Genomic DNA, 26,384 nt, shown 5'->3' with positions numbered 1-26,384 from the left:
CCATTCCAGAAGTTGAATGTCTAAAAAAGAAGCAACAGGTGAATTCATGAATTTTCCTCCTTATATGGCAGATGAAACACAAAAGATTTTTTTTTTTTTGTCTCGCCTTTGTAGCGCAAGCACAACGTAGGCATCACTTTTTTGGTGCCAGCAGCGTCGGCATCGTCACCATTTTGGTGTTCTCTCTATAGCTTTCCACAGCTTTATAAAGCAGTGTCCACCAAACTAAATGCCACAGGTACATAACCGAAAGATGCAAGTCAAGTTCGAATATGGGTGAAGTTGGAAAGGTCAAAGGTCAAATGGTCAGTGAACTTAAATATCTGATAAGCACTGTACACACAGTATTGCAGTGTAATCTCAAAAACTTTCCACAGCTTTGTGACCAAATCTACACCACAGGTACTTGACAGAAAGATGCTGGGGAGTGGTCAAGTTGGAATATTGGTTACGTCAGCCAAGGTCAAAAGGTCAATGAACTTATTTTGAAAAACACTTTACTCACAGATTGCTATGCATATGGGGGAGACATCACTTGGTGTATGCATTGCTTGTTTGTTTGTTTTTTTCAATTTACTGTATAATAGATGTGGAATACAGTCATCTGTCATTCTTTGCCACTTTTATCATTATGAATTTCTTCAGAAAGCAGAGAAAACTAGTTGCATTCACACAGACAACACAGCGGGATAACAATCGCAATCTGAGCACCAAGATTTTTTAGGTCTGTTCAGATTGACAGATCTACTTTGCTATTTTCCAATTGCAATAATTTGTGGACCAAATTGCGTATCGTAATGCCCAAAATTTACCAGAATGGTGACTCTTGCCTTTTTGTTTGTGCACAGTCGTGATGTGTAAATTGAATGACAGGACAAAAAAAAAAAAATCTCAAGATTTATTGCTACAGAGCTCACATTCACATCATGGTGTGAATTATTGCACTATTCGTCAGATTATTGCACTATTCGTCAGATTATTGCGATAATTCAGAAATATGATTTTGAACTTCAGAGCAAGGAGGGGAGGTGTGGCTTCTTTTTGAGTTCATATCAATCACTCATGTGCTGTATCTAGCACGCCTTGACTGCAGTGCGAGCATTTGAGGGGTCCAGTTTTTCTCTGAAGTGGTTAAAAGGTCTTTGTAAGCTTCGCTCCCAAAACACGATTTCAAGATCAATCCGTACATGGGACTGTTTTGTTCCATGATTCTGTTGTATCATGATTGGAAAACGCCACCGGACCGTCATTTGAATCATGATTGGAATTACGATTGAGATCACCCTCTGCGATTTCAGTTTGCATTCACACGGCACAAATGCGTAATTCTGATCATGATTCTGGTGATGAGTCATTCCAATCATGTTTCAAATTCAGCACTATGTACGTGTGAAAGCACTCTGAAAGCATTATAAATTTACATGTGCCAATTTGAGTTCATTAGAAGAACAAGGAAGGGAAAAAAAAGGATGGATCCTCCGTCAGTTTCTGTCTGTTCCCTCAGGCGGTATTGACGGAAAGAAGTAAGATGTCTTTACCAAATGTGGAGAAATCACCGTTAATTGCAATAACTTTTGGAGCTTTTTAAATCATGCACACCACTGCCTCGGCCTAATGCAGTAGTCTAGACATTCAGACTCCCGAAATTAGTCAGTGCCGTTCAAAACAACATCTCTGGTAAATGGTTTTGTTAATACAATGTGTCATACACGTCACAGTACAGTGATATTATGACAGCAGGAAAACAACTCAGCGATTCAACCAAATTATGGAAAATGACAAAAATGTGTGGATATTTTGTTTTTGTTCTTGTTCACGCCAAACACAGTTTGAGATGCAATATGCGCCGTGGTATTCCAAATCTGTTTATCGTATTATATTGGAAGGGCTGGTAGTAGAAGGCTTCTAGTGTTATTTTCAGGTACAACTTGTGTACATGCATTTATATCTTTCACTAGCATGTCATGGTAAATGTTGCTTGGCCAATAAATATCACCAATAAAGCATCATAATTATTGTAATACAAAAATAAATAGTTGAGGGCCTACTTTGGCCCAACATCTTCACATTGTACATAGCGTAAAGTTCTCTTCTTTTATCTGCAGTTTGTTTTTTCCTTCATACGACATGACTGTGTTTTGTGTGTGTGGGGGGGGGGGGCCTTTTTGTAATATTATTTCTTCCGTTTGAGTGCTGGCTTCATGCTTGAAGATTTACGCACTGTTTTTTGTGTTGGTAGGTGGTGGCCACTTCAGCGGGCTTTCACCATGCTCTTTGCGATAAATGAATGAAGCAGGATCTTCTATACATGTGCACGATTTGTGACTCTCACACACGAGACCTCCATTTTATGTCATGTGTCTGAGGGACAGAATGTTTCTACCTCTTATTTTCTTTGTAGAATTAGGCTCAAATCAGGAATTCCAAATTATTTTATTTCAAATCATTAATTTTTGAATGAGAGAAATTCAAATGATAAGAAATTGCATTAGCAAACTGTAAGCATAGAGTAACAGAGAACAGGTGGTTATGGCATTGAGCTCACTGAGGAAAATGAAAGGTAGGTAGGAAGATAGAATAGAGAAGAGAAAGAAGAAAAAAGTGGAGAGGGGAGAGAAAGGGTAGGGGTCAAAGGTCATCTCGAGGTCGCTGTGAGAGTTATTTTGGACTGGCAAGGAGGTTCAAGTAGGGGATTTAGAGGTGCAGGGAAGGAATGTATGGGGATTGACATTGACATACCTTTCCACACTGTGAATCAGAAGGTCACACTAGGCCAGAGGTTCATGCTGTGTGAGGGTCATACTGCCAAACTACCCCAACATTGATGTTATGGCTACAGGTGCCACTGTGTGGTGTTTTGACAACTGGAACGTGTGCATACGGTTTATGGATGTGTGTTTGTATGTGTGTCTGCTTGTTTCAGTTCAGTTGATTTATTTCACTTCCAACAAACAATAATAAGATATACAAAGAAACGCTCATACAAAGAAATTCTCATATACACAGACGTCATGAAATACCACAATGCGATGAACAGAATAACATTGTAAAAGAGATACAGGTAAATTATCAACAGAGATACAAATAACAGTTACGTCACTGTGGTAAATGCATAAACAATATTGCTGGAAATGGAGGGGACTGCTAAAAAGCAGAGCTTGTAGAATGCAGTCCCCTCGTAGAGAAAAAAAAATATAATTGCAAAAAACAACAACAACAACAAAATTCCCTAAGTGGTAGCAAAAAAAAAAAAAAAAAAGACAGACAGAGTAATACACACATACATGCACACATACGGACGCACATTAAGAAACACATGGCGGCTCTCTTGTAAGGAAAAAATTATAAGAGGATAGAAAGATATAGTAGTGAAGAGGTAGTAAAGTCCGAGGTGGACAAGGGGGGGGGGGAAGAGGGGAGAGGAGAGGGAAATGGTGGGTCACAACCAGGGCACTGGAGGCACAGAAGCACGGGCTCGCTGATGAAGAAAGAGTAGTGAGAATAACGAAGCAACACAACTTTGAAAATTAAGAGTAAAAAAGAAGAATGAATTATTATGCTGCGTACGAAGTTTTTAGATGATTCTTTAACTTTAAAGAAAATGTATAAAAACTTAAAGCTTCTTTTATACTATTATCCAGATATATATTATTATATATTATATATTATTATCCAGATGCTTGTTATGCTTGTTTTGGAAGGTTGACAGGTCATAGATCTGTGTAGTACTGGTATCTGCTATTATCTAGATTAGATGTGTGTAGGCGTAATAGAATCATGAAAATGCATTTTAGAATTACTTCTTTTTTTTTAATAGATACTGCATATTAAAGAGAAGTTAAGTATATCACTTGACTGGGCAAGCCTTTAGGAATCCATATGGCTTTGCAGAACAGCCTGTTTTGGATGGGATTGAACTTTAATTTTACATTTAATAAAGTTTATTATCATGTCCTTCATTATATATTTCACAGCGTTCTTTGATATTTCTGTGAATTTTGAGAAATGACTGATATTTTTGTAATTTGCAAAATTAGCAACTTGAAAAAACATTGTCCCTCGTGACACAGAAGTATTTTTATTTGTCATCAACGTGGAAAATCACAAATGTTTTGCCTGAAGATGGATAATACTTATTTTTTATTCCATCGCGCGTTCTTGATCATGAATTTGTAATTGTCTTTATACTGGTCCCAATTTGCAATGTATCATACCTGCGGAATATATGCCGTTGACAGTTGAGTAGTGATAAGTTCCTGTGCATTCTCGTCATTTTGTATGAGAACCTACCTCAAAAGGGATAATTAAAACATGCACACACACACACACACACACACACACACACACAAATCTTTAACTTGTGATTTAAATTTTATGTGCACAGTCTGTAAAGTCTAGAGTGGTTTATCTTTGGTGAGATTAATGATACTGCCTTTCTGTAAAAGCTTTGCCCAAAGATGCAGTAGCTGCACAAGATAGTGACACATTGACTTTACACATTATTTATACACACAGTTCCACATGCAAAGTGTGAAATAAAAAAGAAGTAAAAGGTGATGGTAGTATATTTCCAGGAAGTCATGAAAGTAACACACATTGTTTTCTTTGGTTTCTGTTTTGCAGGCTGGATGTAGTTAAAACGTGCCTGGTATGGATATGATGAGAAATGGTGTTATTGTTTTAGTATGGTATAACCAGCTTTTTCCCCATTTTTTTGGAAGAAGAGAAATTAATTACAGTGGCAGTAAGAAGAGCTATTTTCAGTGCCTTTAGCATTTCCATCGTTTGCTAAACCTGTACTTTCAGTGGGTGAATGCACTAATTCTTACTCGGCTCGAGAACCAAACGCTGGTTTGTGATGAACCAGTATTCTGAGAGGGCAGGTCTTCACAGACTTTTGGTCACATCATATTTCATGCAAGTTTATGTTTTCGAAGTATCATAGGATTGTTTAAATAATACCAGCAAGAAAAAGTAACAAAACCATGAGTACTATATGTTACTTGTATGTGGAAAGCTTTGTACTCTACCTTCTCTTCTGTAATGGTGTTCTTATTGCAAAAATACAGCAGTGACTTCATAAAAGTTTATGGTTACTTTGTGAATAGGTAAGACGCCTTGCAATAGTCTAAATATGTATGTATGTGTGTGTTTGCAAGGGTAGAATGAGCTCCAATGATCTATTCAATATCACGGACACGTAAACCCTCGAATGTTGACAACACAGTCAATTGAGGGTGAAGAAAGGTCAACCATTTTGTCATGTCAGAGCAGGTTTTAGCTGCCCTAGCCACTGTGTCCACGACCTTGAGCTGAGTGCACAAAAAGGTTGTCTCACCCCCCTGATTCTTCTGGGTATGTGTGTGTATTGTGTGTTTGTGCTGAGAATGGCTGGGTATGCGTATGTTTGGTCTAGCACAGAATGACATTCATGTCTTGTACCATAATGTTTCCAAATAACATACTGCTGTGGTCAAGATGCTGTAACGCTATCAGTAAATGTCTATCAGCAACACTGGTCATTTGTATTATGGGTAGATGACTTTGAAGACATCTTCCCTTCTTTTGGAGTATAATTTTGTTATCCCCTCTCCAGCTATCAATACTTCAACCATTTTATTTCTACATGGATTGTTAGAATGGCACTGTGATATTATATTATTGGTTTTAATGAGTTCAACTTTGAACAAAAATAAACCTAAACCACAGAGTGATGTGAGATTTTAAGTGAAATGCATTCATTCAAGAAATACTGTATTCATCTCTAGAACGCGAGTTTGCAGACATCTGTGCAGATCTATCACAAATGTATATTGACCTCCACGTTGTGTGTCAGGTGTCCATATCCCATGATGTGTTATAACATCTGTGTGCAAAATTTGAAATAGATATGCAGGATTGATTAAAGTATTTTTTTCCAGAAATATATAGATATTGCTGCAGGCAGCAGGACTTACAAATGTAAAGATATCTTTTTAAAAAGTGTATCAATATATGTAAAGTGCATTGACTGTGTTTTCCTTCCTTGTTTGGATGTGTATTATTTTTTATGGGGGGGGGGGGGAGGGATGGAGGGATTATGTGCCAAGAATATCAGTGGTATTCTTCAGGACCAATTGTGCACAAAGATACTTGAACTGTAGACTTAGCTTACACAATGATATGCTAGCATAATCTGTAGTCATATGCATTTGTTGAATAAGAGTTTTCATTGAAGTGATTGACTGTAATTCTATCCAATGTATTCACAAGCAGTAAACCAGTTGGAATCAAATCAAATGTATGTAAAAGATTTTCAAATGTTCCACAAAGTTGTAGCTATTGTCCAGGTGGCTCCAAGATTCAAAGTAGGGACAGAGATAACTGGTGTAATACGATTTTGCTGTTGCAAGCAATATCACATCCATGGTATAAAAAGAAAAATGCACTTTACCACAAATTCATTGTATCAACAGAACACAAACTTTAAAAAGTCATATAAAGAGTCTGAGCCTACACACATGAGTGTATACTGACATATGTTTTACAATGGATGCTCAAAATATCTATATTGCCCACTACATTTGCCTATTCTGATATATGTATTCTAGCTGTGGTTATATGGCATAATTTGTGATATATTGGGTCATATTTCTAGTGCATAGAAAGTTCATATCAGCACTTATTTGTGCTTTACAAGTTTCCCTCTGGCTCGCAAATGAGTCAACATGAAATTGCTTTGTTTGAAAGACGCTATATCCTTTGATCCAATCGACGAAGTGATGTAGTGATCTATGGTAATGATGATACCTCAAAGGGAATGTCCATCCTGATACAAGTTATATTCACACGACGTTTGTAATCTTCAAAGTTTTAAACTTCGATGGTTAGCATTGTTTTAAACTATTACGTGCGCCCACACAATACCTTTAATATATCGAAAATTGAATTTTCGAGTGAGAGTCGCACTCGATGATTAAACCACAGAACTGGAAGAAATACATTCAAACAGTGCCAGCGATGAACCTGATAATGTGTGACGATATAGTAGTGTGCAACATGCACTGGAGGTTGGCTTGGAAGCTGAGGGGAATAGGGTTCACTGAAAGGTCACACAAACTTTTGAATTTGTCGATGATCATGTCCACACAACGTTACAAAGGGGGACCTGCAGCAGCTTTTAGATAGAGTGTATTCAATCTGTAGATATCTTGTGCTTCTAATCATCGACTAATCTTTAAGATCGCTAACTTTCAAGTGCCTGTATGCAGGGGCTACACTACAAGCTAATCATCAATGATCGAAACTTCTAAAGCAAATCTTGAAGTTTAGAAAAGTTGTGTGAACTTAAACGTGATGTTGCCTTCTACAAGTGTGAAAACAGAAAAATCAGAGAAGAACTTGTAGGTCAGTGAAAATCTAGGGAAACTGATGAGACACACACACACAAAAATACTGTTGTGAACAGTGAAATATAGTTAGAGATTAAAACAAATTGGCAACTGTGTGTGATGTGGATATCAAGCGGCTCTCCATTTTTCTTTTCTTTTTTTTTTGGGGGGGGGGAGGGATGAAAGAAAATGTTTCATTTTTCTCCTGAGAAAGAAGAATACTTCAGACCTGTTTTTGCTACATGATAGAAGTACCAACTAGACATTTTTGTGTGTTTTCTCCTCAGATTAAAATTTGTTTGTGCTCAGATATTTGAAAAAAAAATGAAGATTAGGGAAATTTTAAAAATCGAAACACCTATATCCCACTGATTTTGACAATTTGTTTTACCCTCTAAACTTTTAATTTTTTGTAAATCTCTTTCCCCCAAAATTATCACTTATTTCTGCTCTGATTTTTCTGTTTTCATAAAAGCAGCGTAGTAAATGTCATAATGGAATTTTCCTTAAAAGGAACATTATTAAAGCAATATTGTCAAGGGAATTGAACGTTGAATATTTAAGATTTTTAAATTACAAAACATGCAAAACAGAGTTTGATTTGATTCCCTATTTTCTGTTTGATTTGATTTGGTTTGATTTTATCCCCGTCTGTCAAAGTCATCTTAAGCGTGGATTGGGTTGTATTCCTTTAATTGGCTTGCATTGCCTAATTACTTTCAGTCAAACCTGTGTACAAACAAGCTGTGAACTGAATGATTGTACTCATTTCTCAGAATGAACACGTCAAGGCACAGGAACGCCACAGATCGTCAAATCCCTCGATTATGCCAAGCAATCCTCGCCACCCAGCACGGGAAAAATTCTCGCTGGGGCGCGACTGACGCGATTCCCTAGGTGTGAAATTCTAATTTGTATGATAATTGCCTCTTTTATAGTTGTTCTTTGTTTGTTCACTGGTTTATTTGTCTGTTTTCCACTTCTCTTCTTACCCCCCCCCCCCCCCATGGCTCGTCCTCCAGACTCGATGAAGTCCATGCCCCTCGGCATGCCGCTACCCACAAGTACCATGGGGTCTCCCTCGCTGTCCAGCCAAGGTCTTAGCTCACCTACTCTCTCTTCACCGGGCCTACTACACACAGGAAGCATAGGAGAATACCGTAAGCAAACCAAATCATGTGATTTTACTTCGTTCGTTTATCTGGATTTAGTTATTTATTTATTTAGTTATTAATCAATTTATTTAGTAATCTATTTATTTATTTATTTATTTATTCATTTGTTTGTTAATTTATTCATTTATTTATCTATTTATTTATCTACCTATCTTTATTTGCTTCTTTATTTTATTTTTTATTCATTTTGTTTATTCTTTCATTTATTTTTTTTTATTTGTTTTTTATTTGCTCCTTTATTTTTCTTATATACTTAATTATGTATAAGTTCATTGATTTGAGTGCATTCATGCCATTTTATTTCATTTTTTTTTGGGGGGGGGGGTGGATGAGGACCTTTTGTTTGTTATAAGTTACAGTCATGTGGGGGATGTAATCACTTGCCACAATAGTGGTATCATGCTTTCAAGCCTGAGGCAGCATTTCTTGTTGTCACTTTTAAAATCCTCAAGTATTAAAAAAGTCCGTAGCTCTCAAGGGAGATTCCACAAAGGTTTCATTTTCTGATTATTTTTGCATGAAAACTTCTTCAGTAGTATTCCTCTCCATATGAGAATCGCTATTTTTGTCTCTCTTGCATAGCGGAAGTGAGACATAGGCGTCACTTTTCCGACATTGTTCTTGTTGTCGGCGTCCTCTTGTTGTCGGCGTCGTCGCTGTCAACAATTTGGTGTACTTTCCATAACACTCAGCTATAACCACCAAACTCACACCTTAGGAACATAGCCTCAGGATGCCGGTCAAGTTCAAATAGTGGTGAAATATGACAAGGTCAAAGGTCAGAATGTCAATGGACTTTCCATGATAAACACTGCATATTGTGGTGTGCTCTCAATGTTACACTTTCCACAGCGTTGAGGTATGACCACAAAATTCTCACCACAGGTACATCACCTAAAAATGCCTGTCAAGTTCACATATTGGTGAAGTCCGACATGGTCAAAGGTCAAAAGGTTACTCAACTGACATTGAAAAACACTGTATTTGAAAATTTGCCATATGCAAGCACGACATCGCTTGGCTTTTGCCTTGTTTTGAGTCACTCTTACAGTGAGAGTTTGTCGTCAGTGTGAGTGGAAGAAGGTTGCAAAGGAGATCCTAGGAAATAGCCGTGTGAGTTAATAAAGCTTTATGATTCAAGGTGACATTTTGCCTAATCCTCACACACAGCTTCCAATTTGTATATTGAGTCATTCTATAACCAATACTAGGACTGGAAAAGTTGTGGATGACATGAAAGCATGCACTACCAACACTATTCGCGATGCTTTGACAGTGAAAACGCCGTCCTTTACTTGTGGTTTCGTTGTGATTTAGTCGTGCAAAAGTCGTGCTTTTGCACTTACATATTGTCCCCGTGGTTTTGCCGTGATTGCGTTGTGATTAGGTGGTGAACGAGTTGTGAAAATGTGCTGGAATCGATGTGATATTACCGTGGATTAGTAGTTGTTACGTCGTGAAAAAGTCGTGCTTTTCGGGCAGAACAATCACCGACATCCTGCCTCGCCCCCTCGCCGGCTAGAGTGACTCTTTTGTTATGCAGCGTGAAAATCGAACAAAAGACACATGCTATTCATGGTGATAATCCGCCGATTGTTACATCGGCTTTTGTCCGCAGCTCTTGGGCTCCAAAACCACGACTTTTTCACTACTAGTTCACGGCCGAAGAACGATCAAATCATGCTGTTTCAGTGCTTCTGGAGCGTTGCAAAGTTTGATAATCCGCTGATAATCTTGGTTCCAGCACCTTGTTTATCCATTTCGATACAACAAACGAAGCTCCACTTGCATTGTTCATGTCGTTTGTAACAGTATAGTATGGTTTCGTCGATCGACGCGAGCACCTAGAATAGCATGAAAAGACATGCAACGAAGCATGTGTATTCGTCTTCGTAAATCCCTGTGTTCGTCTTCGTAAATCCCTGCGTTCGCTACCACATTAATTACGACAAATCGCATGCGTGTTTATGTACGTTACCATGCAGGTTCTTCAATGCGTTATATCGCGGCAGGCGCGTACCACGTGTCGTGTTTACCAAGACCATAAATTAAAGAAGTGCAAGATGCCTGAGCGGGACGTGAGACATGTCGTTTAATATTCATTCAGCTTCTAATTTTATCGTATCGTCCTTATTTCTACATCGGTATTGAAAGCCTAAAACAAACAAAATTGTATTAAAAGCAATCATCCAATTTTACTATTATTTAAGCACCTTACGGAGCCGAATGTTGCCGTTAATCATTTTCAAATGTAAAAGCAAAGAACCGACATTCATTTTAGCATCTTACGGAGCTGAATATTATCCTTAGGCCCTATTCATTTCCGAACGTGAAAGTAAACATCCGCTATTTATGTTAGCACCTAACTGAGCCGATAGATACCGTTAATCATTTCCAAATGTAAAAACAACAATGTGTTATTTATTTTAGCATCGTACGGAGCAGAATATTACCGTTATTCATTTCAACATCCAACATTTATTTCATTATCGCATGGAGCCGAATGCTATTGCTGTCCACTTCCGAAAGTGAAATGAATAATCTGACAATTGTTTAGCATCGTATATACGGAGCCGAATGTTACTGTTTTCATTTTTGAACGTCAAAGCAGACATCAGACATTATTTTCCCATGCAACGCAACTGAATGTTATTGTTATTCATTTCGAAATGCTATAGCAAAATACTGACATTTATTTTAGCATCGTATGTTGCAGAATGTTACTGCTATTCACTTCCAAACGAATGTAGGCCTAAAAGCAATCATCTGATATTTATTTTGGCATCTTCCGGAGCGAATGTTATTGCTCTTTACTTTCGAAAGTAAAAGCAAACACCCGACATTAATTTAATCATTGTACGGAGTTGAATATTATTGGTATGCATTTCCGAACGTTAAAGGGATCTTTCGATATCTATTCTAGCATCTTCCGGAGCTGAATGTTATTGCTATTTACTTTCGAACGTAGAAGCAAGCATCCGGCATTTATTTTATCATCATACGGAGTTTAATATTATTGTTATTCATTTCCGAACGTCAAAGGGATCATTCGACATTTACTTTAGCTTCTTCCGGAGCTGAATGTTATTGCTATTTACTTTCGAACGTATAAAAGCAAACATCCGGCATCTATTTCATCATCGTATCCGGAGTTGAATATCATTCTTATTTATTTCCGAACGGCAACGCAAACATTCGACATTTATTTCAGCATCTTCCGAAGCCGAATGTTAAGAATCCTTTTCATTTCCGAACGCAAAATCAAATATCTGACATTAATGTTAGCACCGTACGGGGCCGAATCTTACCGTTATTCATTTCAAAAAGTATAAGCAAACATCCAACATTTGTTTTAGTATCATATACGGAGTCGAATATTCCCGTTATTCATTTCCAAAGTTAAAAGCAAACATCTGACATTTTTTTTTTAGCATCTTACGGAGCTGATTGTTACCGCTGTTCATTTTCAAAAGTATAGGCAAACATCCGACTTTTTTTAGTGGCCCGATCGGGCCACCAAAATCTTAATTTCTGAAATTTTAGGGGCCCGACGTGTTTTTTTGGTGGCCCCGGGCCACCGTTAGTGTCGAGCCCTATGACGTTGAAATTTTTTTTTAATGCTTTTGATGATGATAATGATGGATCGAGGGCGCTTGTGATAATGATGAAGACGAGGTGTTACGATAATGACAGTGATATATTCGGCCCCTGACAGCGTGCAAATGCGGACGAAACTTCCACGCAGAGCAGTGGCAAACTGAAAGTCTCTTGCAGTTTCTCTTTCAGATATAGAACCTTGTTGATAACACAGCCTACAGACAGAAAAATTTCCGTAGTTTAAATCATGAAGCTTAAAACGCTGATATGGATATTCTCTTAAAGAAAATTATATATCTGCTCAAGAATCAGAAGTGCTAAGAAGTTGCCGCTCATTTCATCCAATCATTTTATCGAGCGGGATATCGTGAACTATGTCATAATTATGTACAGTATAATACGCAGGGCGAGTGATTGTGTCTTGGCCCGTTCAAAATATGACGGAGTATTGTTACAAACAACATATACGACATATACTGCACGCGGAAATAACTAAGCGGCACTCGTTATTCTGATTATAGCAACATTCCGTATCATTAACAGCAATATTACGATTCAGTGCAAGGTAAATTATCGTAATTACGGCATCATGAATTCCGTTATCAACAATAATGCAATTCTGTCCTTAACAAAATTTGATAGAATTAATACGGGATAATCTTCACGTATATTCTTTGTGGATAGATCAGATTTTAAGTGCCCATGCATGTCCAGTCAAGTAATTTTCATTTGTATTCACGAATTCACAGTTTACGTCGATATAAAACAAATTTTCAATCGGTTGTAATGAAAACAATACGAGGCAAGAATTTCATTTATTGATATTTTCGAGTAATATAAACAACATGATCATGACAATGCAAAACCCACTATACGATCTCACGTTTTACCGAATTGCATGTAATAAACTGCTTACGAGATTAAAGGGAGTTAAATTTTGAACTGTGAAATTACTCTGAATACTACTTCGAGGATTTGGTGATCAACAGTAAATAACTGTTAGTCGTTTTCTGACGACGAAGTGCACTATAATGTCCATGTTACCTTCTACATCGAACCAGGGAGGTGGAAAAGATCCATCTCCAAACCGACCCATTATATCGGCACAGCTCGGTCATCGTTTGTCATGCATGCGCAGCTCAGCGACTCAATGCCGTTCAACCTTTTGATATCATCATCAAGCACAAAAGCTTCCAGCCGCAAGGAGTTAATGAATATCCGGGTCATTGTTAAACAACCTACGATGGGGCAGGGAGCACCTTGGCTTTTATGTCAAGAAACAGTTTGTATATACGTTTGTAAGATTAAATGCAAACAAAATAGAAAAAAAGAACATCAGGCTTTACAAATCGGGGTTGGCCCCTATATGATTATCTATGAACAGTTCTTTTTATTAGTGACCCGACTGATGTGACCTCTATGGTAAGAGCTTAATTTAAGAGAGTACCTATGGTAATTGTTACTTATCTACGCGGTTTTTTATTCATATAGCGTAAGCAACATCTGGCGGAAACTCCATGTAACGATTGCATTTTTTTTTTTTTTTTTTTGGGGGGGGGAGGGGTTAATCATACCCTCGTATGGAACAGTGTCCAAAGATACATGTAACAGGTATAGGCACTATATCCATATTTACGTGTGCGGGAGGGGAAGAGCATGTAATCGAGGGAGAGCTGGAGCATAATAGAGAGCACAGAGCTTGTGACAGACCATCGCGGGTGCATTTGTATTTTTAGATATGATATTCAACACCATTTTTATGGAATTCATCATGTGTACATCTTTTTTTAAAGAAAATGTAAGAAATTTAATACTCTGGGACAGTGGGCATGGCTATAAAATCGTGATTTTTCTGTCACCTCGTGAGTCCCGTGCGCGTCTGTCACTGTGTAAGAACTTTATAAATGATGATTAAAGGTGCGAGGAAAGTTTGTATCGAGATCTGAATTTCAACGATCTAATTCACACTTTGTTACAATATTTTTATTCTTTTTCAACAAAAAAAAAACAAGAAAAAGAAAATGTGTACTGATCGATCGGGGAACAATGAGAATGGCTACAACCATCTTCTGATGGACGTGTGCGTCTTTCACTGTAACCAACTTTATGTGAGTGAAGAGAAGTCTATACTAGTAATGTGTGGAGAAGGGGGTGTCCCCCTCTCACACGGGGGAGCTTTTGCATTTTTAGAACTGAAATACAACAATCTGGTATAGACACTTGGTGGAATATTTGAAATATTTTCTAACGATGTTTAATATCCTGAAGAGGTTGGCAGGAAGCCTACAATGTCTTCTTATACACGCATACAAATTAGCAGGTTACAAAACTCGGGAGATTTGTAATCCGCTAGCAAACTTTTTCGCACGTAAGAAAGACACAAGACACAAATATTGGCGCGAACAGCATTCTAAACTTGTGAACGGTCGACCAAACTGCGTTCTTGTTTTTTATTCCATCATTAAAAAGAACGTTTCAACGGCATACGCTCCACACCACTGTGAGGCACAAGAACGATAGTTTTAACTTTATCGATTTATCGATAAGCAATTAGCAGGTTACATTTGTTCTTATTAATGGTTTTAAAAAAGAAATATTACTCAGTTGCCTTGGAAATTCCCGAAATTATTGTCTGAGTATAGAGCAAGTTCGAAGGTTCACGACGAACGAACGCTCTCAGGCATGCATGCATCATGATTAACATGTGAAGCACATGAAATAAACCTACTCGACGGTTATTACATTTCAGACTTCGAAGAAAGAAATGGCAGAATACACGCCCTGTCTAGTAGTATGCGCGCATTCCTTACGTGCCAAACATGATAAACAAGACACACCGCAAGTTCATGAACTTTAGTTTCTGAGGGCCGTGGGAAAGGCAATGAATTAATATTCGAGAAATTATAGCTTCAAGTTAAGAATGCATTAAACTATAATGTACATGTATTAAACGAACGCTAACAGTATTCTGATTGTTTGTTTCCCACCCCCTCTCTCTCCCTCTTTCTCTTTGTGCCTGACAAGAAAAACGAATACATGTAAGTTTGTACTAGTATTCCATCGACTCATGAGAGAAAGTATACTTCGGAAATATATAGGCCTACAGACCCCATATTGGAAGTGAATAAAAAGGCTGTGCTGAAATTCTTATCCATGCAGGCATAATCAGTGTGAATACTAGTCATCTTTTAATTGATTTGTGATCGACACTTGTACCCGTCGCGTCGATCTTGTCCGGTCTTCTCATCCATGTGGAAGGAGTTTAAGGTTCACGCCAGTGCCGTATATAAAGAGAGTCTGGCCAACTGCTAATTTTTGGACGCCATGTCGTTACCGCGTGTATTACACGTAACAGGGTTAGCGTGTACGCTCAGACGTAACAAAATAACCAAGCCAAAGGGGTCGTAAACACAGAGTTCTGTGGTCGTAAACAGTGGGCACTGCATTATGAGCGCACTTTAGTAACGACATGGCGCCTGTAGATCATGGGACCAGCTTTTGACCAATCACAGGCTTCAAAACACATAAGCCAAAAAGCGAGATGGCCACTCTCTTTATACGGCCCTGCATGGTTCACGCCAGAGTATCAGGTGCACGTATCACTTTGTACAAGTGCTCTGCGCACCTGCACTGACCGCTCACTGGTAGTGCGGACGCACACGTGGATGCATGGCAACGCATTACTCTCATGGACTCGTGTTAGCTACAATGTATGTAGTGTGGCGTGGTAATAAGGTACATTGATAGAGGTTTACTCGAATGTAGTTTGTGACAGTCATTCGGATTCCGCCACACGGCATGGGAGAAATGAGATGTTTATCTGAATTTTAAATACCCTCATGACAAAATACGAACGATCACGCTTCCTACATAATTTAAATGTTGATAACTCTCGCTGTACATCAACATTTATCAAGTGGCATAACTATACACAGCCCAGTCGTAGTAAAAATCACATTCGTGCGCTTCTATACTCTTTAAAAAAAACACGGCGTCCGATCGGGCTAACATGCCAATGACCTTGATCAGGGCTCCACACTAACTTTCTGGTGGCCCGAAAAAAAAAATCAAGAAAAACTTAAGAAAAACTACATCGGTCCTACTACAAAGAAAAACAAATATCAAATATTACTGAAGTGCGTCATGTTGAAAATAAATGAATAGAACATTCAATCATCTTACTGTTATTCTGAGTTCTAAGATTTAGCAAATAGGCTTATAGATTATTATGAATGTTATTGCAATTTACTTTCGAACATAAAAGCAAACATCAGACATTTAGTTTATGGGTGCTGTTCGTTATTCCGATGGTTTGCTATTCCGAAGGTTCGTTAATCCAAAACACACAAAGTCTCCCTAGGATGATACCTAGAGGTTCGTTAATCCAAAAATGAAAACGGGTTCTTTAATCTGGACATTAATTGTGGCGTTATTCCGAAGGTTCGTTATTCCGAAGAATAGTCAATCAGAAAATGAAATTCGGAACAACGCCGGGAACCTTGGGAATAACGAATCTTCGTACCGAAGAGCCTTCAACGAACCTTCGGGATAACGAGCTGTAATCTATTTAATCATCGTACGGAGTTGAATATTATTGTTATTCATTTCCAAACGTCAAAGGGATCATTCGACATTTCTTTTAGCATCTTCCGGAGCTGAATGTTATTGCTATTTAATTTCGAACGGAAAAGCAAACATCCGGCATATATTTCATCATCGTACGGAGTTGAATACTATATTGTTATTCATTCCGTACGTCAAAGCAATTAAACATGAAACGTTAATATTACCATCGAATGCATCTAAATGTTACTGTTATTCATTTCGAAATTTAAAAGCAAACATCCGAAAGTTATCTTAGCTTCGTACGGAGCAGAATATTACTGCTATTCACTTTCCAACGTAAAAGCAATCATCATGACATTATTTTTATTTTAACATCTTCCGGAGCCGAATGTTATTGCTATCTACTTTCGAAAGTAAAAGCAAGCATCCGACATTTTAATCATCGTACGGAGTTGAATATTATTGTTTTTCATCTCCGAACGGGAAAGTAATCATTCGACATTTACTTTAGCATCATCAGGAGCTGAATGTTATTGTTATTTACTTTCGAACGTAAAGGCAAATATTATATCCGGCATTTATTTTATCATCGTACGGAGTTGAAAGTTATCATTATCCCTTACCGAAAGTCAAAGCAACCATTCGACATTATTTTATTTCAGCATCTTCCGGAGCCGAATGTTATCCTTATTCATTTCCGAACGCAAAATCAAATACTAGTATCTGACATTAATTTCAGCACCGTACGGAGCTGAATCTTACCGTTATTCATTTTCAAAAGTATGAGCAAAGATCCTACATTCATTTTTGTATCATACGGAGTCGAATATTACCGTTATTCATTGCCAAAATTGAAAGCAAACATCTGACATTTATTTCAGCATCTTCCGGAGCTGAATGTTATTGTTATTGACTTTCGAACGTAAAAGCAAATATCCGGCATTTATTTTGTCATCGTACGGAGTTGAAAATTATTGTTATTTATTTCCGAAAGTCAAAGCAAATATTCAACATTATTTTATTTCAGCATCTTCCGGAGCCGAATGTTATCTTTATTCATTTCCGAACGCAAAATCAAATACTAGTATCTGACGTTAATTTCAGCACCGTACGGAGCTGAATCTTACCGTTATTCATTTCCAAAAGTACAATGTATGAGCAAAGATCCGACATTCATTATTGTATCATACGGAGTCGAATATTACCGTTAATCATTGCCAAAAATAAAGCAAACATCTGACATTAATTTTAGCATCTTACGGAGCCGATTGTTACCGCTGTTCATTTCCAAAAGTAAAGGCAAACATCCGACCTTTTTTGGTGGCCCGATCGGGCCATCAAAATCTTCATTTCTGAAATTTTGGACCACCGGGCCACCGTTAGTGTCGAGCCCTGCCTTTGATACATCGGAATATTCGGAAAGTCATTTTCAGTACCATTGATGTTCTAGACATTTTCGTTACGGCGACAGGAACGGATTACAAACTCCATCGAAGTGAAATTTGGAGTGGAAATCGATGCAGATTAAGGGAGAGTATACAGATGTTTTGAGTGAGGCAGGGTGTTTACTGTTTCTCCGATTTTACTGAGTTCACGCTTTACGTTGACATTACGTTCACGGAGGTCTTATAAAACGTTTTTACGTAAAATACAAATGATTTTGTTGCACATTTTACCATGTAATTTGCGACGGAAAATAAGCGATCGATTAGATGCATGTTTTCAGAATATACCTAGAGTCTGATCATGCACTTTCGCTAAAGTTTATATCTTTTTTTTTTTTCCGTCCTCACTGTGTGCACTTCGCAGTCGAAGCGATTATCGTGTGCCCGGGCGGCAAAGCGCGATGAACTGAGGGAATTCAAACAATGTAGTAATCTAACGGTAAGCCATGGTAGTAATCTAATCCACGCGACTATAGAAATTTGCGGACGGCTTGCTGCGCTATAACAAAAGCTTTCGAGAGTCCGATCAAGACACCCTCGCCAGAACTGTGCTTTTGTTCCGATTGTTACATTTTCTAAAGAGGGCGAACAAAGATCTATTAACATCACAAAGGGGCTACCTCATTATCTACCTCATCGATTTCACAGCGATATCACAATAAAACCACGACTTTTTCACGACGAAAGCACAACCATAGGACGACTAAATCACGGTGTAAGGACGGCGTTTTCACTGTCAAAGCATCGCGAATAGTGTTGGTAGTGATGTTGCATTCCATTTTTCTGATACATCACTTTACTATTCAAGTGCTTGTGGCTTTAAGATGTGTCTTTGTGCTTTTGTGTATGCGTGTTTATGCTAATGTTTGTGTAGGATAGAGCTTGCTAGATGACTTTTGTCAACAGAAAAATGCTATTGAATTATTATGACTTCATTCTACTTCCTTACCAAAAAGTGACTCGTTGTAAGAGTCTCGTTGGGAGCATTTTCCATTACGTAAAATACATTGTATAATAGACCTGGGTGGTGTTTCATAAAGCTGTTCGTAAAGTTACGAACAACTTACGAGCAACTGGTGATCAGTTCTTGTGCTGAATTGTGGAAATTCTGATATGTATAGCACATCAGAACTGATCACCAGTCGCTCGTAAGTTGTTCGTAACTTTACGAACAGCTTTATGAAACAGGGCCCCGCTGCTATGCCACGGGGGGCTTGCTTTCCCCTTCCCTTCTGGGCTGTCATTCCAATTCATCATCTTCTCTAAGTCCTTTTTCTCCTTCCCAAATTATGTCTTACATGGCATCAGACAGACCTGAAAACTTCTCAAAATCATCTTCCACTATCTGGCATTTACTTGCTGTGAATACTAAATTATGCCTCATGCAAACTGTATGTTTTGATGTGTGAAGGAGCATGTCGTAGATGAAAGGTTCATTATTATTTATGAGTCTGATGGTCCCTTGTCAAGTGCATTTAAGCCCATATGAAAATAGGGCCTTGAAGGGAGATTTCCCATTTCTAATACTTTATAGAGCATAGGTATCCACAATGCATGTTTCACCCTGCCCCAAAAGAAGAAAGAAAAGAAAGGGGAAAAAACCCATCTGATATATGGTGTGATATCTTTCATTCCTACCTGGATCCAGCAATGCATGAGATTGGTGTAATCTCAAGCAGGACAGAAGTATGCGGTATTTCAAGATTTTTGTCCTCCCCCTTAAAAAAAACAAACAAACAGAATCTGGAAGAGGAAGGCAGTCATAGAATAGTCTATGAACTGTGCATTTACAAATGTTTTTTCTGTCTTTTTTTTTCAGGGGGAGGGGGGATTGGTATTGATTGGTTAGGTAGTAAAGAGACATGAAAATTGGTTTAGCGCTTTTGCTATCAATATGGTCATCATAATATCTGTGAGGAAAAAAAAGATGCGGAGGGAATGGTAATAAATTGTGTTGGGTCTCCTGAGAACCTTTGGGTGAAATTCGAACTATGTCAGTTTTTTTTTTGTTTTGTTTGTTTTTGTTTTTGTTTTTGTTTTGTTTTGTTGTTGTTGTTGTTGTTGTTTTTTTTTTTTTTGGGGGGGGGGGAGTGGAACAAATACAAAAACAAAACAAAAACAACAACCAGAGGGCTAAGCACCATCACATCACAACTGAAGATGATGAGGTGTACTGGTTTTTTATGTGACTTGCCATCCTATTTCTTTTCTCTGATGATGGGTCCTTAATTTTCAGCTTGCGATTCTCAGTGTTCAGCCCAGGGTTAATTTTCGAATTGGTACAAGAAAACTCCCATGTTGTTTCCTTGTATTCGAGCTTTTTCTTACGTCGTACGTGTAATCTAGGACGAATTAGGACAGCTAGTGTCATAATCTCAGTTCGATTTACTGTACAGTGAAAGCTTGAGATGAGAATCTAGATAGTCTTTTAATTTGGTTTTACTACTTCAGCAAGTAGCTAATGCAACAACTTGTTGTCCAGAGGTTTGGAGTGTATTGTAAATTGTACAGAGGAACTCTTCTGGAGATATTGTACAGGTGTATTTTGTTTTGTTTTATTTCATTTTATTTATTTTTTTTTTTTTGGGGGGGGGGTAAGATGGGGAGGGAATGTGATTTTTGAACAAACTAGTAGAAATCCACCCTTGGGGGATGGGGATAAAAAACCAATCAGAATAGGACTGTGTTTGTTTTTTAAAAAGTCCATGATGTGTTTCCAAATGAGGGAAACTACCTCGCAATTCCCAGTATAGTATTTGTAATAAAGTGAGTGCTAGGGGACACGCTTCCTCTCCCTCTCTCTTTCTCTCAAGTCGTGAGTATCTTTGCTACACAAAATTGCTATGTTGTCATTAGAGTGGCAACTCTTTGATTTTTACTATGAATCCTACAAACACTGTATTCGAGAAAGATTTTTCTGAACTGGATGTTTATAGTCACTATATCTGCACAAAGTAGAAAAGCCATAAATCACAAATATGTGCCTGTTTTAGAGAGTTAAACGTTTGCATTAATCTTATGAGATGTGTTACCAATCAGAGGATCATATGAATTTGGCAATTTATAGTAGTTTTTGATGATTCTAAAAAAAATATTGGTACTCGAGTTGAATTTGTCTCTCATGAAAGGACAGTTTTATTTATCCTTATATAAAATGCATGAATTGATGAAAATCATAGTGAAAAAAAGATAGAACAGCAACCTACAGATACAAATTGTACTTTCTTGGACTTGATCATACCATGAGTGTTCATGTTTATGGAAACATGTGGCTTTGTGAATTTTTTTTTTTTTTTTGGTAGTATTGAATATTGGAAATGATAGTTGATGTGAAAACAGTGCCATGAGATTGTACAAGGACTTTTTACCAAATTGCACTGAAGCTCACTCTTTCACAGCTTTTGAGAAAAACATTGAAAAATATTGGAAGAAATTCCAGTCTTATGCCTAATTCTGAGTAGTGGTAGTATTTATAATCAGATGCATTGATGTACATTCATCCCGTCAAAGTTTATTACTTTCAAATTCTTATGAATTATCAGTGCATGAACTTCCTGCTCAACTTCACGCTGACGACCGTTCTTCAACTGGAAGGACACCTGAAGGTCATATTCATGAATGAAGTTCAGATCCAGATATCTGATTCATAAGAATGTGGACATCAGATGCATTATTATGTAACGTTGACACAGTACATTGTATGCTGAGTCTTGGTATGCTTCCTCGAGTTGAGTCTGTTTACTCAGTCCCACACTAGTCGTTTGGTGTCGTGTTCCTTCCTCTCCACCTCAAGCAGGTCTCCACTCACCACCGATGCAGTCACCCACCCTCAGCAGCCAGGGCTCCATGGAGGACATCAAACCCATCATCACCTCACAAACCGGCTCCATGCCGTTATCACAGTCTGCTGTCTCCAGCATGACGGGCATGCACGGCCCACTGAACATCAATGTACAGGTAAGCCACCCCCCCCCCCCCCACCCCTTCCCAGCATCCTATCCACTAAAGCTATGACATCTCAATGGCATCATGTTTTATCCATCTGCATTATTCTTGGCCAACCACACCAAAATAACATTGACATTATACACAAACGAATTGCCTGCGGTATTGAGTTAGTGAGTTCAGTGAAAAAGCATGCATTTTGTACAGGTGTGTATGATAGCAGTCTAACCACAACTGATAGACAGGAGATTTCAAACACAAAATGGGGATAGCCTTAATATTTTATGTGCTTTGAGTGCTGATTGGCACAGAAGACCCCTGTAGTGATGTATACTGTCCCAAATCTCTGACACAGAAATGGTTAGTAAAGCTAGATAATAGTAATAATGCCAAAGACAGTGGCAAAATTGCTTGATAGATTTAAGATGGCTCCCATGGAAAATTTGAAAGATTTGCAAAAAGGACAGCTCGTAGCTAAATGACAGAAAGGTACTCGCCTCATTCCCTGGTGTGAGCTCAGTACTGCTGTGTGGAAGGGAATTTATGATGGCAAAATCCTCAAAGGGTTATGATGTGTTGTTGATGTAATGTACCCTCTTTTATATGAATGCAAAAGAGTATCACTTTATTAAAGCTCTGAGAGTAATCATTCGTTGTTATTACCATTCTAGAATATTTGTCTGTGTTTATGCTGATAATTGATTATGACTTTTTGGGGAGTGGTTGTTCGATTTCCAGACTTTGTAAAATGGTTATGATTTGCTATGTTTGTATCTCCCTTGCTGTATAATTACACTTTTGGTTTACAGCCGTACTGCCGACCAATGCTGCCATTGTAGAGTACTTGTCCAGCATTTTCTTATTCAATTTCAGATATGGAGATCATTCGTGTGGGAATACAGCCATTAAAGTATTCGGAAGCAGGGGCAAACTGCCATTGGCCAGAGAAATTTTAACATGGGGTCATAAAAAGACATAAAGGAAGCATTTAAAAGTGATACGGCAAATGTTGCGTGTAATGGCCAAACTTGTATTTGATTCCATCAGCCATTGATGCTTGGTTCCCACTGTCGTGCAATCTGCTATGCACACCGTGATTGATCATCTGTAGCTGATCGTGGAATCTTCGTTCATGTCCATCACAATTGTGCCACTATGGAAGTCGTGGTCTGAATCTTGGTCTAAATCATGTGTGATCGTATCAGATCTTATTAGACCTTGAGGTCACTTGTGGCCATGGCATTGATCGTAGACGATTTTTGAACTGTCCAAAACTTTTCTATAATCATCACGATCATAACGACTTACCCCAAGATCTGATATGATAACCGCAAATTACTCCACAATTCATACCATGATTTCCACAGTAGAGCAGATTGTGATAGACATAAACAAAAATTCCATGATCAAACACCAATTGCCAGTTGTGACATGGGCAGGGGGATTGCATGAAAGTGGAAACCCAGCATTAGCAAGGTTTGAAGGCATTGTTGTAATCCCCCAAATACTGTATATGCCAAATATTTTGTGAGGTTTTTATTTTTCGTAAATTTTGCGAGTCAGGTGCTATTCACAAAAATATTGACTCTGATCACGCTATGAATGTGAAGTACGTGTACATACATTATTCTCCGTTCGGTATAAGACTCCACGATCACGAATTTGACCCCTTCCGAAATCGTTGGGAAGTTCTGATTGGCAAAAATGTAGATTTGCGAAATATATGGCATATACAGTAGTCAGTAGTCTTTTTAAAGTGAACGAGGGAAAAATAGATAAAGTCTTTTATCGAGAATAAGTAAAGTAATTGAGTGAGAGTAAAAGTAAACCGATTTTGCCACAGGAGGGCGACAGATGCAGGCTTTGTCAGCAGCTTCTCATTGTTTGATCCCTTTAGTTACCACGAGACATTTTACATCTCAACGTGCAGGGCCATTTACACAACCCCTTCTCCCAGCCAGCACAATCTTCTATCAGTCCAGGCTCCATGCCCGGCACGTCAATCAACAAGAGCGTCTGTGCGGTATGTGGGGACAGAGCATCAGGTGAGCGCCCCTGCTTTTCCCCTCTTCCTTTCCCTCCACTCCACCCCCTTCCGTTGCTCTTGAAGCAGTCCTTCTAAAGCCATTCGCACATACATGAAATGAACGCTTTTTGAAAATCGATTCTCGTGATACGTGATGCAAAAGCTGCTCATTTGTGTGTGTGGATGCAAAAAAAAAAAAAAATGTTTAACTTTCATGATACATATTGTGATATGAAAAATCGGACCGGCTTGATTTCCTTTTCTTTTTTTTCAAAACGCACAATGATTTGCCCAGCATGGCTTGTGTGAATGGAACGTGAAGAAATCATCAATTCGTTTAATCCTACAACGTAACTGGCCACAATAAGTCCGCACACTAGTGTGCCGGGTTCACGTGCCGGTCATTTTTTAATCCTGCACAGCCCGCAGAATCGGTGCAGTTCATTTGCAGGCGAGTGACTTTTTCGTTTGCTGTGTGTGAACTTTGCTGTCTGTGAACAGTGGTAAATAAAATTGATTTTCGCAATGCGATGCAAAAACTGATAACTTGTGTGTTTGAATGCTTCTACTGTATCATCAAACTTTCAGCCTTTCTTTACGTTGCCTCGCAGTGTTCTCTTGTCATTCAACCAATTTTTGTATAAATTTGCCATCAATGTTCCGTAGACTTCATATTTTTTGTATTGTCTGTCTGTCTGTTACACATGTCTGTTTGTATGTATTGGTGAATATGAGAGTGGAGAATCATGGGTAGCCAAAGTCATTCGCTGCCCCACTGGGATACACTTGAAAATCACAAATAGCACCGTTCAGCAAATATATGTGTTGAAGCATTATGCTTAGATCGATAACGAGTGACTCCAGTAGAGATTCTTTAAACCCTATGTGTGCTATGACACACGAATATCAGTTCATAAAACTCTACACAAGTCGTTGTGGAGATTTTGAAGTATATCCGAGCCAGGTCCGCCTTTTTACTCCATGTTAACCCCACATTAACAAGTCTTTAAGAATTGGGATACCCAGAGAGAGAGAGAGGGGGGACTTTTAGAGATTTATTTTTCATTAAGGATTATAGGAACAAGAAGAAAATTATTATTAACAGAGGCCCGAATACCTTCCTGCTCGAGATATCCATTTTTTTTTTTTTTTTTTTTGAGGGGGGAGGGGTACTATTACAAAAGACATTCTGTAAAAGTGGACGTTTTTGCAAGAGTAATTTGTTGTGCTTGGCTTGGTAAGATGAGTTTCACATGTTTTTAATTTCGTGGAAAAATCAAGACACAACTACTAGAACGTACGGGTAGCAAAAATATTCAGGTGCTCTCGGGGGGGGGGGGGGGGGGAGGGGAAGAGCCCCCCCCCCCCCATATTGTTATGCCCTTTGCTCAAAAAGGGTGCCTGAGTTAAAATGTTGTCTGTTATGTTGTGTCCTGATGCCCCAATTTCATATGATTTGCGCAATTTATAGAATGATTATGCTGATGTGATTCTAGGAAAGTGCCTCAAAATCAAATGTCATTGACCTCTAGCTGCATAATGTCATGTTCCAGGGATAACGTGGTCGGGTAGAAATTTTGAGTTTGATATAGCAGTGTACTGTCAGTGGTAATGAAGATAAAGGTATTCCGCAAGCTCGGTACAGGTTATATGAGTAAAGAATAATGGCTAAGGCCTATTTATGCTAAAGATGTAATTTCTAGCTCTTGAGTTGTATACTACAGCAGTAGTAATATAATTGGTAGGAAAGATAGAAATAGACAACTGATAAAGGTGATGGGTTATGGATAGGTAGAAAAAAAAAAATGTTTTGTTTGTGCATGTCATTGGTACAAGTACTGCTTGAGGTATATTATCTTGAGGGATGAAAAATAATGATAAAGATAGACTGATATAATTTGCATCGTAATGTGGATTGTGATAAATAGTAGTATTGTGTGTCCACACTCAAAGAGTTATTAGTTTTTGTATTACGTTGCCAAAAATTGATTTGGGAAAAATGTTGTCGTGTGTGTGTGTGTGCATGTGTGTGTGTATGTGTAATGATACATCATGCGCAAGGTCAGAGATCAAGATAACTGCACAAATGTAAAGAAAGAATATTACTTGGTGAAAATATAGTGATTACATGAAAAGATGGCAGCATTCCAGTCAACTGTGTTGCTTCAGTAAGATATCTGTACTTGATTCCTATAAGATGATATTTCATCCCCATGATTTTATCCGAAATGTGGTATGGAAAACCATACCAGTGCCACTG

The 26,384-nt window shown here is 38.2% G+C and overlaps 1 protein-coding gene across 1 annotated transcript in view; it reads left to right on the top strand.

Annotated features, from left to right (window-relative positions):
- The window catches only part of LOC139713479 (uncharacterized), a gene marked incomplete at its 3' end in the record, with an annotated part of 64,915 nt that extends 40,772 nt beyond the window's left edge, over positions 1–24,143 (top strand). Inside the window, exons 2-4 of the mRNA XM_071625207.1 lie at positions 8,393–8,530; positions 21,950–22,110; positions 24,029–24,143. Of these exons, the coding sequence (XP_071481308.1) occupies positions 8,393–8,530; positions 21,950–22,110; positions 24,029–24,143 (414 nt within the window). The remainder of the gene's footprint in view (positions 1–8,392; positions 8,531–21,949; positions 22,111–24,028) is intronic.
- Positions 24,144–26,384: the final 2,241 nt, after the last annotated feature.

This window comes from Diadema antillarum, unplaced genomic scaffold, assembly GCF_040938485.1.
Source record: "Diadema antillarum isolate AM-2024a unplaced genomic scaffold, OU_Dant_1.0 seq00001983_RagTag, whole genome shotgun sequence".
In the NCBI taxonomy this organism is placed as follows: Eukaryota; Metazoa; Echinodermata; class Echinoidea; order Diadematoida; family Diadematidae; genus Diadema; species Diadema antillarum.
This window is presented reverse-complemented; position numbering and strand designations above follow the sequence as displayed.